Source organism: Amphiura filiformis, chromosome 20, assembly GCF_039555335.1.
Source record: "Amphiura filiformis chromosome 20, Afil_fr2py, whole genome shotgun sequence".
Lineage (NCBI taxonomy): Eukaryota > Metazoa > Echinodermata > Ophiuroidea > Amphilepidida > Amphiuridae > Amphiura > Amphiura filiformis.
Window position 1 is genome coordinate 41,512,879 of NC_092647.1, and position 17,460 is coordinate 41,530,338.

The 17,460-nt window shown below is 35.2% G+C and overlaps 2 protein-coding genes across 2 annotated transcripts in view; both read left to right on the forward strand.

Moving 5' to 3' along the window:
- The window catches only part of LOC140142330 (macrophage mannose receptor 1-like), a 57,147-nt gene extending 54,840 nt beyond the window's left edge, over positions 1–2,307 (forward strand). Inside the window, exons 43-44 of the mRNA XM_072164299.1 lie at positions 56–229; positions 2,024–2,307. Coding sequence (XP_072020400.1) covers positions 56–229; positions 2,024–2,271 — 422 coding nt within the window. The 3' untranslated portion in view covers positions 2,272–2,307. The remainder of the gene's footprint in view (positions 1–55; positions 230–2,023) is intronic.
- A 14,380-nt stretch (positions 2,308–16,687) lies between these two features.
- The window catches only part of LOC140142331 (macrophage mannose receptor 1-like), a 54,599-nt gene continuing 53,826 nt past the window's right edge, over positions 16,688–17,460 (forward strand). The window contains exon 1 of the mRNA XM_072164300.1: positions 16,688–16,730. Coding sequence (XP_072020401.1) covers positions 16,688–16,730 — 43 coding nt within the window. The remainder of the gene's footprint in view (positions 16,731–17,460) is intronic.

The following is a 17,460-nucleotide window of genomic DNA, read 5'->3' on the forward strand; positions in this document are numbered from 1 at the left end:
ATTGCTGGACATTCTGAAGAAATATTCTGAACATTTTACCTGCTTATATTTGTAGGTGGCTGGGATTGGGCTGATGGTACTCCTGTAGACTTTGTGTACTGGGAGAATGGAGAACCAAATGGTCTGGGAGGTGGTGAGAACTGCGCTGAAATGTATGATGAACGCTACGGAAAATGGAATGATGAAGACTGCTTGTCAGGGGCAGGATATGTATGCTCACTTAAACAATGTAAGTAATGTAATGTTCAAGTTTTGAAGTACACAAAGCCAAAAAAGAAACTTATAATTTTTCACAAAGTCATATCTTAGAATCATGTCCATCAAAATTACACACAAATTACCTCAATATTCTACTCTAAACATATGTCAGTAACCAAGCAGTTGTCTAACTGACACAACAGCAAAATGCACTGATATGGAACAGCTTCCTGGACCACATTCACAGCTCAATAATTGTCAGCCAGCACAAGAAATCTGTGAGAATCATTGAACAGATGATAGTTTACAAAACAGTGCTGCTTTCTGCTTTTCACACACTTTCTTTAAGAAACCGGTCATGTTCCACACTATACTTTTTAATATTTGATTGACTACATATGATTTTTTGCCATTTTTGCCACTTTGCCGGCAAAAACTGAACCCTGAGAGACAGACTATAGAGTCGGGCAGCATAGCCCTGTTCATAATATTATAGGAAATCTATCAAATTTAATTGCCAATCATGGGGACTAGGATTGGAGACCAAAAGCAAATGAGAGTATATCCGATATTTTTCAGCAAAAGGCAGCAAATCAAACAATGATCAGCATCTTTAAGCATAGGTATTGCAAGGATTGGTGTACAGTATGTTGTGATCATCACCCATAAGGCAAAAAAATGTTTGGTTGCCCTCAGCGAGCGACCGAAAAAAACAGAAATCTTGGGTTTTGTTTTTTTCAATCACTTTTTTAGAAGAAATCTTAAATTTGGAGAGTATGAAGGACATTTTATATTTGTTATACACTCATTTTTTTTATTAAATGCATAATTGATTAAAAACAGGCAGCATTTGCACTGAAATGCAGCCCATTTTTACTGTAAAATAATAAAGCATTTTTCAATACTAGCCTTTTCAAAATGGAGGAAAAATGAAGGAAGAGCCCATGAAAAAAAAAGGATCGAGCTACAGATCCTCCAAATTTTTGTCTTGGAAGGGCACCCAAACAATTTATTTTTTGGCCTAATTAGCACAAAATATAGCAAACAGATCACAAACAAGTATGTGGTATGAATCAAAGTGAGAGTCAGGGGCATGACAAAGTAATCCAGAGAACACAATTAATAGTTTTCCCTCTGTGAGTCTGAGCCCTCTTGGGCATTTATGAGACTTCAGTGATAGAAGAGCATTATTTCATATCTTCCATGAAACTTTGTGCCACAGAACAATACAACAGCAAAGTATGTATATTAGTTTTCAGAAACAATGTATTTTGGAAGTGCAGTGCTGAAATTTATTATTGTTTTAGGTTTTTAAAGAATTTTTTTTCATGTAAAAAGCACAGATCATAAGTGCTATAAATTGAGGATAAATAACCAAAACATGCAGAATATGTAAAAGAATATTTGTGGTTATTGTGCATTTTGTCTGGTTGAATCAGATTGTGTCACATATTCTCTGGTGTTCACCCATGTGAAGTAGCTAGAGGTTGTGGGTTCGAATCCTTGTAGCGTCAACATGTTGAGCACTTAGGCAAGGCTCTTCACCCCTATTGCCTCTCCTTACTCGGGTGTACAAATAGGTACCGGCTTTATTCAATGCCAAGAACAAATAGGTACCGGCTTTATTCAATGCCAAGAAGGTGACAGACTAGCTGTGGAGGAGGTGTAGCAATCCCCATGTAGCAACATGTCATGCAGGAGTCTGACCCAATCACTTTGAAAGAGAGATGCACACTCTGTCCTGTGAACACAGGTTTGCCCCTTTACCTTTGCATTTCACCCATGTATCTTCATTTGATAACTCTTTTTTTTTTCCATGTTTCAGTGCCATATCCACCAGGTGAGGAACCAAGTGCACAGACAGGTGGTATAACAGCAGGTGCAATTATAGGCATCCTCATCGCGCTCCTCGTTGTCATCGTTGCCTGTGTCTTAGTGGGATGGTTTGTCATCAACAGATCCTCATCAAAGTCTTTTGACACAACTACCAGTGTAACAACAGGGTCTGTAGGATTTGATAATTCTTTATATGGGAAAACAGATGATAAAGCTCAAATTGTGACTGATGCATAAATGTAGTGATATCTGTGCCAGAGAAGATATCTTACACTTCCCATAATGCATTTCTTTCATTTCTTCCCATAATGCATTTCTTCCCACAATGCATTTCTTTTTTAGAACTTTCATTCTAATGCATTTCTTCCCTGTACTGATTTGCTATTCAGTGCAACATGGGTCGATATTGACAAAAATACCTCAATTAACAAAGCTCATCGAGATCTTGCAAGTGAGGCATTTCTTATCACTATTGATCCATGTTGCACTAAAAAATCAGTGCGGGAAGAAATGCATTGTGGGAAGTGTTAGATGTCTTTGTCTGCACGCCTGCCTATCTTCTTCCCATTGGGCTATTTCAATTGAAAATCATACACCCCAATGGAATACATGATCTTAACCTTCCACAACGGGAGTGTGAATGTCAAATGGAGTTACCTGAATGGGTGACTCCATTTGAAATCTACACTCCCTGTGTAGAAGATTAAGGTCATGTCTTTCATAGGGGGTGTATGGATTTCAACTGGAATAGCCCATTCCCGGGCCCATTGCATGTGTTTCCTTGAGCCAATCAGTTCAGACCAAACTTTTGTATTTGCATCTAACATGCAACAAAACGTGAAAGGATTGTGCTAGTGCCTGTAGCAGCTCTGAATAGAACCATATCAGGGAAAAGCATGTAATGGAAAGAAAATGTCAGTTTTATAGTTTGTTGCATGTGAATTGTATGTCATGCTATTTTACTAACAAAGTTGTAAGCAACTAACCTTGCATTAACAATTTGAGCTGAATTGACCTTTACGGTAAATTCCATAAGCTTTTGCGAGTAGTACATCTGAGATGTCATCATTTATACGCGTCCCTTCGATATGCACACTGTTTAGCGAATATCGTTACTGCACATTGCATGTCGGCGTGACGTGAAAAATGACAACTTCTCAGGTGTACTCGCAAAGGCTTATGGGATTTACCAAAAAGGTCAATTGTAATTAACACAGGGTATGTACAAAATAATCCTTTGCTAAAGTACTTGGTTCAAAATACATCTTCAGAATTGATCAATGTTTCAAAATCAAAGCATGAAATTTTCTATGCTTTACATACAGTCCATAATAATTATCTTACAAGTCATCTTAAAACCAGGAATTAATATTCTTTTTAATCCAAATGCTGTTAATTTAAAATGTGTTAAGGCTGGAATAACAAAACAGAACAGAGGAGCATAAAATAATTCAAAATTTAATCTACAATAATCTAATACATAAGATGTTTTTTGTAGTGAAAATCTAATATTTTTGTATGTTTCTTTTTTATTAACACTGTGACTAATAAACTGAGTTTACTGTTAAACTAACCATTAACCAAGCCATGATTGTTTTATTAATCTTTTGTTCTTTGCCTTTGTATGTATTTATTTTCATATAATTTACATTAACTTAAACCACTTTAAGCTTCACTATAGAAAAATTATTTAATTCGTGTACATCGTGGAACATACTCTTTGCGTGGCTGTGCATCGTAAGCTGTTGTACGCAGATAACATCGCTAATATGGACGCGTAGAGTAGCGTTGTACGCTCGTGTATTAGCATGAAATAGTCGCGGAGTAACAAGCGTAGTTGAATGTTCCATGATGTACAAGAATTTAATAATTTTTCTATAGTAATAGTATTAGACTCTAATCAATATTCATATCCTCCTCACATTCTCTCAAAAATGTTGTGTTCCTTCCCGGGGTTCCTTTTGATTTCTCAAGTTTCTCTATTGAGAATACCATGTTCCACCCTTTTTACCCCAAAAAGATAACAAAAAAAAAAGGAAATTTGTAAATTCTCTCTCTAAATTTTCCCATATTCCTGGTGAAACTCTTGATCTGTTGTTTATTAATTTTCACAAATTTTGTAGTTTTGAGCTGCTTAATGATTCATTTTATTGGTGGTTTCAGAGACACTCACCCAATGAGTCAAAGATATCTGCCCATGTCCAATTTTACTCCCTAGATGGGCTTTAAAACTAATTATCTTCATCAAATGTTTAATTATAGATCATGGCTGTTGAAAAAGTTTTGTGAACACAGAAGTAGAACAAAATTATAAATCAATGGCTTATTTCAGTTGAAATCCTACCTACACAGGGAGTGTATGTCAAATGGAGTCACCCATAGCCCATTTGAAATTCACACTCCCTGTATGGGAGATTAAGATCATGTCTTTCATAGGGGGTGTATGGATTTCAAATGGAATAGCCAACTACCATTATAGTAGCACATGTTTTGAAACGCATTGAGTCCCTGTCTAATAGGCTGCTGAAAGCCTGAGTAATAAGAGCAAACTTAGCCCAGCAATTTGATCTAAATGACAAGTAACTTCTGTCCACGGTTACAATTATATGAAACATTAGTTCATTGATGCATCAGAGAGCATACAACAGCATTCAAGATCTTGGCACCATTTGGCGGCCAAAAGTGTGTAAAAAGGATTTAGTGGTAAAATTTATGTTTATTTATCATATTTAGGGTAAAGTCATGTGTAGATTTAATTTTTAGAACTAAAAACCTGGCATCTCGTGTGTTTTTTGAGAAAAAAATTGATTTTGGGTATTTTTTGGGTAATCTATGGTGACAATTTTTTCACAGTAGATTTCAAATACCGTAGAAACCCGTCTACAAGGAATAGTAGCGACTGTGATGATAGCATATTTCACGCTAGCGCCCTCCACAATATTATATCATTATGGAATTTGAGCAAATCATTTACCGACACAAGCAGGTATACAATGTATTATTTTATCTTTATTTCGCATCTCACGAGCATAGCTCACTTGGCAAGGCATAAGACTTTGGTTCTTCAGATCGGGAGATGGTGAGTTCGAGCCTCATCACGGTCACACAAACTTTTATAAACAAAATATTGTTCAAACTTTTCATTTATATTTTCTTGCATTTTCTAAAGACTCCTTTCGTGATCATTTTTGTTCATATTTAGTTTAATTTATTCTATTGTTTTTCTTTTATTGTTTCTTTTCTTTGTCTTTTTTTTTCTTGTTTAATTTTATTTTTCTTTATTTTTCTTTGATTCATATAATATTGGCAGGATAAGGAGAGGAGGAACTAAAGACCCATTCAGTGATTTGCTCATCCGGACGATCGTAAAAATCATCAAAATTCACCTTTGTCATTGTCATAGATGTGGTAACATAGCCTGCTAGTGGTTCAGCAGAAAACCGTGTGACACATAATATACATTTGGCTACATTTTATTATACGATAAATACAAATTTATTAAACATGGTAACAAATATTCTCTAGCAGATCGGTTATACGATGGAACTGGTAGGCATAGGCCTATTATAAATTCGGGATATTAAATATCTTCCTGACGAGACAGATCTGCGCGTGTGGTCAAATACGATTCCTTACTAGCCACAGACCGTCCGCTGGAATTAGTTGAACATCAGAACATGAACCATTCGCTATGGCTGTTGGTCGGACCTCTCATCTCTCCACATCGATTGTGACCTATAATCCCCGACATTGCCCTTATGAACTCACATCCTCCTGTTTTATTCCAATACGCTGGCGAAGTTAATAATCGGATTAACTACCATAGCAATAGGTGAAAACAATTTTTGAATATACCGCGTTATACCAGGGCGATGCGACTTCATAAGGGCAATGTCGGGGATTATACGACACAATCGATGGGGAGAGATGAGGTCCGACCAGGTCCGACCGAGTCTCCTACACAGGTTACGCTCCCTGTCACAGGGCGGAACCAAACTGGCTGATGTGGAGACTAAGTCAGTTTGCGTCGGTCTGATACTCGTCTTTGACCATGCGCAGATCTGGCTGGTCAGGAAGATATTTAATATCCCGAATTTATAATATGCCTACCAGTTCCATCTATAACCGATTTGCTAGAGAATATTTGTTACCATGTTTAATAAATTCAGATTAATCGTATAATAAAATGTGGCCAAATGTATATTTGTATACATAGTGTGTGGATCCACTCTTCTACGGACTTGGCTACTAAGCATGTCGGGAAGGATATGGCGGTATGCTGACCTGGGTCAATATGTTCTGGGCAGATGAGGTCCGACCAATTGCCTACGACCTTGTGTGCGATCATGTGTAACAGGCAATTCCTGATAATGATAGAGGTTCCCTGGTTATACACTGATACGTTCAGGCGGTACCTCTTCATTGAACCATATCATGCTGCACCTGTAAGATTAGTATCTTTGAAAAGACCAGTATTGTATTCAATCTATGATTGCAGACATACACAGTACAGGTGATGAGTGTAACCTGCTTGTAGCGCAGAGCGATATGTTCAAAATTGTTTTCACCTATTGCTATGGTAATTACTCCGATTAATCACGCATCTTCACCAGCGTATAATGGCCCAATAACTTCTGACCATCACTTGGCTTGTTGGATTCGTCTATACTACAATTCGCTGTCGAAGTGACGTAATAATCGCAATAACTACCATCAAGCAGATTGCACTAATCACCGCGTATGTCACCAAACATAGATTGAATACCACTCTTTTCATAAATACTAATCTTACATGGCGAGTGATTAGCATTTCTTTGACAACTATGGTTCAATGCATAGGTGCCACGTGAAAGATGAAGTGCAGGGCTATATATTCGAAATTGTATTCATCAATTGCTATGGTAGTTAATCCGATTAATTACGCCACATCGACAGCTTAATAGTCTATGAGTATGGGTTCAAGTGGAACAAAAAATAGTGTATGTCCATTGCTAGCTATGGTAATTAATCATGTTCATTCATTCATTCATTCATTTATTTTTTCACTCATCAAATAGCAAATATACATAGGATACATACAAAATCATAATACAAGTGAGAGTGAAGGAATCACAGGAAAGGTCAAGAAGAGGCCTGAAAGTCTGTGATCCCTTGATTGGTTAATTCATCATTAGACATGGCAGCAGATTGTCATTTCAATGAAGAAGCAACAGTAAGCTGTCATATCTTGATATGAATTAACCTAAATACATGAAAAATAACAGTAAACAATAGTAAATAAGAAAATGCACAACAATAAGTAATATAAAATATAAATATCCAATGTGGTCACATAAATCAGATACAATAGGAATTAACAGTAACTTTGCATGAGATGTTTTTTAAATACATGGCGGAATTGATTAATTGATGATGAACTTTTAATACTGTTATCAACATTATTCCATAACTTAGTAGCTGCATATTTAATAGATTTTTCACAGAAAGCTCTTTTGATAAATGGAAGCCTCAGACGATCTTTATATCTGGTATTCAAGTCATGGATCTTAGACTGTTTTACAAATAAATCATCAAAAACACTCGGTAAAAGTCCATTATCATGTTTGTACATAAATAAACCAAGTTCAAATGTATACATATCCCTGACACTTAAAGTATTATACCTAATCAGTAAGGGATTTGTGCTACTTCTATAATCACTTGCACTTATAATAATGAAGTGCCCTCTTTTGAATTTTAAAAAGATCATTTATGTATGATGAACATGCACATCCCCAAGCTAAGATACCATAATTGATATACGGTAATATCAAAGAGCAATACAATGTATATAACGCCTCATGTGGGAGGAAGTTTTTTAATTTATTAATGATACCGACATTTCTTGAACATGTTTTTACAATATTATCAATATGTTCTTTCCAAGTGATATTCTGGTCAATTTGTAGACCTAGAAACTTAGTGCTTGGCACTTTTTCAAGCGGTGTTCTTGAGTGCCTGTCAGAGTCAAGAAACAATTGCAAATTGTACTCAGGTTTTGTGTTCTTCTTGGTACCGAGTAACATATAATTCGTTTTTTAGCTTTGACAGATAATTTATTTACCTGGAACCATCTATTCACATTAATAAGCTCTTTGTTGAAGACCTCCTCAATAACATTAAACTGATTGTGAGAGTAAAATAAATTGGTGTCATCAGCAAATGAAATCACATCAAGTGACTCAGTAATTAAGTGAATATCGTTAACATATATAATGAAAAGTAGTGGACCCAGTATTGAACCTTGAGGCACACCGCAAGTAAGATTTTGCTGTTGAGATGGAACACCATTATAATAAACATATTGTTTTCTATTACTCAAATAATCTTCAAACCATCTGTGTGTAATACCTCTAAAACCATAGTGATAGAGTTTATCAAGCAATATTGTATGGTCTATAGTATCAAATGCTTTTGATAAATCTAAAAACACACCTGCTGTAAAATTGTCATTGTCAACAGCTTCAGTAATTTTGTTAACCAAGTCAATCACTGCCATATATGTGCTGTGGTTTTTTCTAAAACCATACTGACGTTTATATAAAATGCGATGGTGATCTAAATATGACATGCATCTGTTAAATACAAGCCGCTCCAGAATCTTTGAGAAAATTGGTAAAACAGATACTGGGCGATAATTTGAAAACAAATCATTATCATCCTTCTTATACAGTGGAATTACCTTCGCTACTTTAAAACTGTCAGGTATTTTACCAGTACAAATAGACTCGTTAATAATTATCTGAAGTGGTTTTACTATCATTGGAGCAACTTTTTTTATTATAAATGAACCAAGTCCATCATACCCTGGACTTTTGTTGGAGTCCAATCCATTGATTATTTTTAGGATTTCGTGCTCCGTGATAGGTGTAAAAAACATGCTGTTGTTATGACTGATCTTACTCTTTGACAGATAATGCGAATAATCAATACCTGGAATACATTCAATTGATGAAGCCAAATTTGGACCTATGTTAACAAAGTAATTATTGAAGCCATTTGCAATGTCATTTGGATCTGTGTATACTTTATCATTATCACGAAATTTGGTGGTGAATTTTGAACTTTTGTTTTTATTCAGTATATTTTTAAGTATTTTCCAGGTGTTCCTCATATTGTTTCTGTATTTATTTAGTTTATTTGTAAAGTAACTTTTTTTGGCTTTCCTGAGGAGTGAGTTTAATTTATTTCTGTCTATATTATACCGATCTTGCTTGGCTGTAGTACGATGTTTCAAAAAAGATTTATACAATTTATTTTTATGGTTAATTGATTTTAAGAGTCCTTTTGTTATCCATGGAGAATGTGGTTCTTGATTATTTTTACGATTAATTTTTTTATTAGGTACGCATTCATCATACAAGTCATTGAATTTAGATATGAAATTAGTATACATTGTATCCACCTCTTCAGTTAGAACGTCATTCCAATTAATTAATGAAAGTCTTTTTAATAACAAATTTATATTATCATCCGTAACTTGTCTTTTATATTCAGTTTGAGTTTTACTAGGTGTAGCATTATTTCCATCTATTTTTATATTAGTGTTAGTAAAAATGGGAAAATGATCACTGATATCTACTACAAAGATTCCAGATTGGTGATTGGCACAACAATTATTCGTAATAATATTGTCAATAATAGTTGCAGATGTTCTGGTAATACGAGTTGGTTTATCAATTGTTGGGTAAAAACCATAAGAATAGATTGTACTCAAGTAATCACTAATATGTTTATTGCTCTTTTCTTTAAGCAAATCAATATTATAATCACCCAAGAGATAGCTGATTTTGTTCTCAGCTGAGCTGAGTTTGTTTAGAACATAATCAAACTCAGAGTTAAAAAGCTCAATACTATTTCCTGATGTTGGTGGTCTATAGATTACTCCCACAATGATGTTCTTACTCTTTTCATTGTCAATTTCAACAAAGAATGATTCAAATGATGATGAATGAATTTCATTTAAATCAGATCTGATCTTATATTTGATATCATTACTCACATACATACCTACACCTCCTTTGCGCATACCTTCTCTGTTTTATAAACAAATTGATAACCAGGAAGCTTATAGTATTCAGGTGGGGTACATTTAAAGTATGTTTCAGTCACAGCAATTATTGAGAAACGATGTTTACATACTTGCAATAGTGATTTCAATTCATCAACATTTTTGTTCATGCTATTGATGTTCAATTGGAACATTGATAAACCATTATTAACCAAGTTGTTATTTACATTTGTGTTAAAGCTGTCAGATGTAAAGTACTTACAAACATAATCTATATCACAACTAGCCGCATTAAAATCATCATCTTGACGAAGTGGATTAAAGCAGAGGTGATCAAAACTATTAGTGATATCAATATCCACTTGATCATGTTCACCAATTGAATCAAAGCCTTGAATAGCATTATTGAAGTCATCATCATTATTGAAATGATTGAATGGGAAGCTTGCTCGAATGATACATTCCCTACAATTCCAATTATTTGAAGCAAAGCCTTGGCTACCACTTCTTATACATATATCATGCGCAAAGCAGTTACATATTATACAAGAAAAACTCACATCATTTATATTAACACAGTTGGAACAAATAATACAAGAATTGTGTGCACTTGTCATAAGGAAAAAATATACAGATACTATTGTTTCACCAAAATGTTACAAAAAAATAATAAAACACCAATCAATATTAAAGTACAACAAAAAGTAAATTTTGTGGAGACATCTTTTTGTCTCCGACAAGCAAATTATAATTTAAACAATAATAATTAACCAAGAATGAATTAAAACAGTATGGTAACTCAATATGGGTATAGTAAGTATCAGGAAATTAAATAAGTAACAACAAAATTTAAAAAAATGATAAACAGAGAGCAATTGATTTCAGTTGTAAAGAGGCCATTCAAAATCCAATCCAGGTCACTGTTAGTGTTTACATCACTACTTCGGTGAAGACAAGAGAAGTGTGCCTTCTCTACCAACGCCTGTGATATAACAGGTGCAAGCGAAACAAAATTGAATGACCAGAATAGTTTCCTTTGTCAGATGAATTGATTGAAGTTTTTGAAGACACTCTATTCTTGATGGGACAATAGATTTAAATATGGAATAATTATTATTCCTCATCTATTTTTTTTATTGAAAAACTGCAATTGTGGTAACAGAACAATATTTATTTTGATTTCATTTCAAGTAGAAACAAAATTGTGCTTAAGCCAAAAACGCACCCTACCTACCAAGAATTGGGATGGCACAAAGGTGCAACATAGGTTTTTATTGCAAAGACGAGGACAGACAAGTAGTTACAACACATCTGTCTAACCGTGGGTTTCGCTATTATTTAGAATAAATGCTTTACTAGTTTCTATAAAACCACAAAATTACTATAAAAAATATAAAAAAACTAAAAAAAAAAAAAAAAAACCTAAAATTAAAAGTAGAAAGGTAGATTTGAAGAAAGATAAAAAGAACATGTCAAAAGTTAAAATTAAACGAGAATGAAAAACGGAACTGGTGCCCGGACCATGCTCTCTTCAGCATGTCTTCAGTTCCAAAGTCTGACGCTCTATCAATTGAGCCATACGATCCTGATATACTGAAACAGTCGTTATTATGTCAATACAATTGATTGGTGTTACAACATACTTTTCAACTTTCCTGCTTAGATGGAATGCATAGCCACCCAGTGCCAGTATATATTTGCTCAAACTCCAAATACAAAAAGCAATCAATTTTATTGAGGGCGTTTCGTAGGTATATCCTTGTAGACGGGGTTTTACGGTATGCTATTATACCTATTAAACCATTAAATATTGTTTATTTTATGATTTAAATTATTAAAGAATAGTATGTTTATTCCATTAAAACAATCACTTTAAGTATAACTTAATGTTTGCCCAAAATTTGGAGTCCCTGTGACAAATGATTCCTGAAAATTTGGCCAATTATGGTAAAATTCAGGGTAAATTCGATTTGGAAGATGATAAAAGAATGATTTTGCCCGTATTTTGTTGACAATTTTTTAATTAAATAATAGGCTACATGCTGGTATTAAATTAAAACTAACTATTTTCATCATTTTTAGGTAATGAATTAAAATGTGTCCCCTACCCCCTCAATTTTTGGAGGTGTGTAAAAAGTATTGGTATTTGGAAAAAAAATCAAAACTCAAAATCGAAGAAGCTTTTGAGATAAAAATGCAAACTTGTGCTCAAAATAGTTGCTTATAAGTTATAACAAGTTTATCTTCAATCTGCATAAAATTTCACCATAGACAAAAGTTCCTTTGTCCATAATATCAGTAACTTAATTTTCAAACCATTTTGGCCACCAAAAAATGGTACCAAGATCTTGAACCCTGTCATACTTCTGATAATATTTTGTGTCAACATGTCAAATTGTGTTCATAGAGGGCGCCCTAAATTACATACCAAAGTTTTAGCGATTTAAGTTTGCATAGGAGATAATCAAGATCATCAATCTGTTGAGATAAGAATCCGGTATGAAGGGTTATATTGACTGACCTAAGTACACTTGGTATTTGTACAGAATTGCCACATGCTACAGCTCTTACACATTTGAATTGTCTGCAACAATTTGCTTCATATCAGAATTTTTCTTAAACTTTAAAAGCATAGCAATATTGACTGAAATTATGAGCAACAACCTTGTTGTTGTTATTATTTGTTTGTTGTCTTTATTCTTTTGTTGTTGTTATTTCTCTTTTGTTATTAGTTTGATGTTGTTTACTTTGTTTTGTTTTGCTCTCAGTGATGATGATGTGAATGATTTACAAAATGATTGATTCCCAGAAATACATTAGCCTACATCAAACAGGCGCAGGCATTTTATAAATAGGCACTTTTGAAGGGAAAATAGCTCAAATGCACCAATTCATATAATATGGGCTCACTTGTCTGTGGTGAAACCTTGATGAAAATGCACTCCCCAAAACTATGACATATACCTTCAAACAAGGACATCCATGTGTTATGCGGGTCAATTATCAACAGTGGCGGGGCATGAATTTTCAGGGGGGCAAAATAAATAAATTTTGCACAAATTTGCTGCAAAAAGTGGAAATTTTTGTAGTTTTGGGATTTTTGCCTTATCAATTAGTGAATAATTAGTTTGGTCACTCCAGTTTAGAAATTGTGACGTGGACCAGGGCCGTAGCAAGGTTGTAAAATGTTGGGCGGCCATGACAAATGTGGGGCGGCCAAAATACAAATATATGCCATAACTGAAATAAAGATATAAAGAAAAACATAACAAATTTCTCAAAAAGTGGGGCGGCCATGGCATCCCCGGCCGCCCCGCTTGCTACGGCCCTGACGCGGACTGTGATACAAGGTATCACAGCTATTTCGTACATTTATATCTAACAGCAAATAATGCAACTTCCTAAATTCATCACAACCAAATCAATCAAAAATGTCCTTTCTGTAGTGGTTCATGCTTATCTTGTACCATACAGTAGCTGTTGATATAACAAGTATAGAGGTCAGTACACTGCCAGGGTGAGACTGTGATTTGATGGACCCTCCTGTACCAGGCCTAGCCGCAGCCTGTAGAAGGTATTCACAGTATACCACAATTCACTATGTTCTGCACACTGCACTGTGTCCATTGCACAGGGGTTGATGTACATAGACCGCTCGATCACTTTTTCAAAAAAGTTCAAAAAAAGATAACTAAGTCGAAGCCAACCAATTTGCATGTACTATATGAATGATAATTGTACAAGGATTACTTGGCGACTTCAAAATTTGAAGAAAAAAATTGCCGTCTGCTTAAAAACCCGGTAAAACTTGAAAATTTATGAAAATTCAGCTCAAAATCCAAGATGGCGGCCGTAAAGTGAAAATTGTCAGAAGAAGAAAACTAAATCGAAGCCAAGCCATTAACATGTCTCACATGATAGGTAATTGCATACAGATTAATTGGGGACTTTAAAAATGCAGAAAAAATTGCCTTTGGTTTCAAAATGCACAAAATGGCAAAAATCCAAAATGGCGGATATAGGCCTACGAATAAATGATCAGGGCCAACACCTGTGATTGGTTCATAATCATGGTTATCAGTCTGGTCAAACACCTCTATACTGGATTGCTATGATCAACTTTGGTGTGTTTTTTTTCCAAAAAGGTCTATATGTCCCCCCCAAAAAAAAAAAAAACTTGAAAAAATGCTGGTTTTAGGCCTGGGTAACCTATAGGGGGCAATATTAATGCTACTATATGGTTTACTACTTTAAAAAAATAATATGGTTGGGTCTCAGTTTTGTTCCTTTTATTTCATAAAATTGGCAAGCTCTTAGAATTTAAAAGACAGCCTATTGATTAACAGTGGCTGGTACTGGATTTCATGAGGGGAGGATGATGCTGTATATTTCCTTGACCATGGAAGACTGACAAAAGGTCACCTCAAATCATTTTTGCCAGTGAAATAGTGAAAACAAAAAAACACAACAAACAGTGCATATTGAACATTACACCAAATTTCTTCATTTCCCCTGACTGTTAAATTTCCCCTTCAATTCCCTAACTGACAATCCCCTCCTGACTGACAATATCCCCTGACTAAATGTGGGGAGGCGTGGCTTTTTTTTTGCATATGCATGCCACTGTTGATTAACAACAATATACTGGATCTCATGGGACTTGCAGTCAGCAGTGCTTGCTGATCCAGTGAAAATACTCCCAGCACTGCATCATGGGATACTGTCAATGTCTTCTTTGCAATTAATCATTTATCAATCAATCTATCTATTTTTGCATTGGTTTGATCTTTTCTTGCAAAGTGCTCAGAATAACTTGGATTGCCAGTTTAATTTGTACCTTGATTTTGTGTCGAACTCATATGGATCCCATATGCACTTACACATTTGTAAGTTAGAAAATGTAATGGGGGTTCTGTTTAAGGAAGGGCATTATTAGATTAAAATATGGTATTTGGTTTGCAGTCAGTGGTGTACGCAAGCATTTTGTGAATGGGGCCAGATGTCGCATTCCCCCCAACTGAGGAGTGCTATGGTGGGTAGCACTTAATGAGTGGGGTCCAGGAGGGGGATCCTTAAAAGTTGGCTATTTTGAGGGGTAAACATAGTCAATGTAGTACTTAATTGGTATGTTTTATCCTGGTAAATTAAGCTCAATTTCCTCCAAGTGACCATCTTGTGAACTCACTTGAGATTTGTGTTAGGGGTTGGTCCCACTTTGTGTTATGTTATAATAATCTTAAATCATATTATGTTTTGCCAGCTTCAAATGAAAAACCAGTTGCTTCTTTTGCTCAAACAATCATTTTCCAGGACTTTCTCTTGAATGGGCCAAATCTTCAAATCCTCTGACAGAATATTCCCCCTTCTGACTCGGTCAGACTGACCAACTCATGTGGGGGGGCTGTGGCTCCCTGGCCTACTACCCCCTTTGACAGAATATTCCCCCCTCCTGACTCAATCAGGCTGACCAACTCATGGGGGGGCTGTGGTTCTCCTGGCCTACTACCCCTTAGCGCAGTGATGCCTCAATGTTCCAAGTTTATGCAACATAGTCACCTTCCCAGTGAGAGAATGGGTTTGTGCAGTAACTGAACTATGGGAAAAGTTGTTACATCTTGGCTTTCTGTAAGATTTACTCATAATCAAATACATTAAACAAAATCTGAATGGTCATATGCTTAGAAAAATATTTCCAGAATATTTGGGTTATTAAGTTAAAATTTTAGCTGGCTAATAATTATTGTGACTTAGCATTGATCCAATCTAGGAATTTAAGCAAGTGTGAGGCCTGAAACTGAGACAATTTAATTGCTTTATTTTAAGGTAAAGGTAAAGATGGCGAGCCTATGATCACAGGCTGGAGTGCCCATCTCTCTTTTGAAGCCATTAGGCCTGACTTCTCAGGCCTAATGTTGCTGCAGGGGATCATACTCCTCCTCCACAGCTTAGTAGGCCCGTACAAAGGGGGCTGCGACAGCGAGCAAAAATCAGGTTTTTACGCTTTTTGGACAAAAAGGTCCAAATTTTGGGAAGAAAGTCCACTTTTTCCAAAATTGCCCCCCCCCCTGGAAAGTCCACTTTTTCAAAATCAGCACCCCCCAAATGAAATCCTGCGTACTGGCCTGACAGCGAGTCTGTTACTTTCCCGGTATTGAATAAAGCAGGTACCCATTTGTACACCTGGGTGGGGGAGAGGCAATGGGGTGAAGAGCCTTGCCTATTGTGCACAACACAATGATGCCACAGTAAATCAAATCATGTCCTCATCAAACTACCTTGTGATTATAAGTTGGCTGATGTGCCACCATGCCCTGTGTTTTATTTTACTCCCATTTAATTATGGTTCAATTTTTTGTAATCAACAATACAAATTAACACAGAAAGGGAAGATAATTGATTGATAATTAGGCAACACTCAGATGTTTAAACTGTAACAGTTCAAATTCCACACAAAATCATGCCAAATGCACTGTGTACAGTACTAAATCTTACTAGTCTGCAATAACTCCCACTGGTCAAATCACACGCCTGTTAACATACCGGGAGTTACACCACGGACCATCATATTTTATCTTCCATAAATGGATTAAAATCACAGACATCATGATTTTGAGGTTACTAACATTTGCTGCAATATTTGCTATAGGTAAGAAGTTTTATAAAAAATAATTTCTCCTCAAATTTCAGCTCTTTATAATGGTATTTGTAGGGGAGTTATGGGTGTCATGCTTGATTATTGATTGATTAGATAACCATCGATCAATAATTGGCTGTATGTAAAATATCTGCTTGCAAAATTACTTAAATATGGATAAAATTGAATTATATTTTATTTTACCTGTGTCTTGAATTAAAACGTTAGCTGCTATTTCTTATTTGTGTCTACTATCATATCAACAGTTCAGATGCCAGATACAAAGGCTGATAAACACCATTAACAAAACCAGAATTTGATATCTCTGTCACAAGGTTTCTGTTAATGTCATACATCTCTCAGTCATACCTTTCAAAAAATATTTTGGTTTTGGTTGACTCAATGATTTAACATTTTTTTTATATATTTATGGAAAAGGGGGGCTTGAAGAACTGTAATATCTTTACGGGTAGACGAAGTATTGTTGTCGATTTTCATTATCTAAATCAATATATTATTGAAAAACAACAGTTCATTCTACAAATCATCAATTTTGAAAACTTGCTTGATTTATTGTTGTTAATGAGTTATGAGTTAATGAGAAAAGTGTTGTAGTTTCAGCCCTCTTTATAACATGACTCGAGAACCACAGGACCTGCAAAAGTGTATCAGTGATATTTGAATTCTTCTACACCGCTATGAAAAGATCAATGCAATTTTTAAAAAGCTCACTACCATTCGC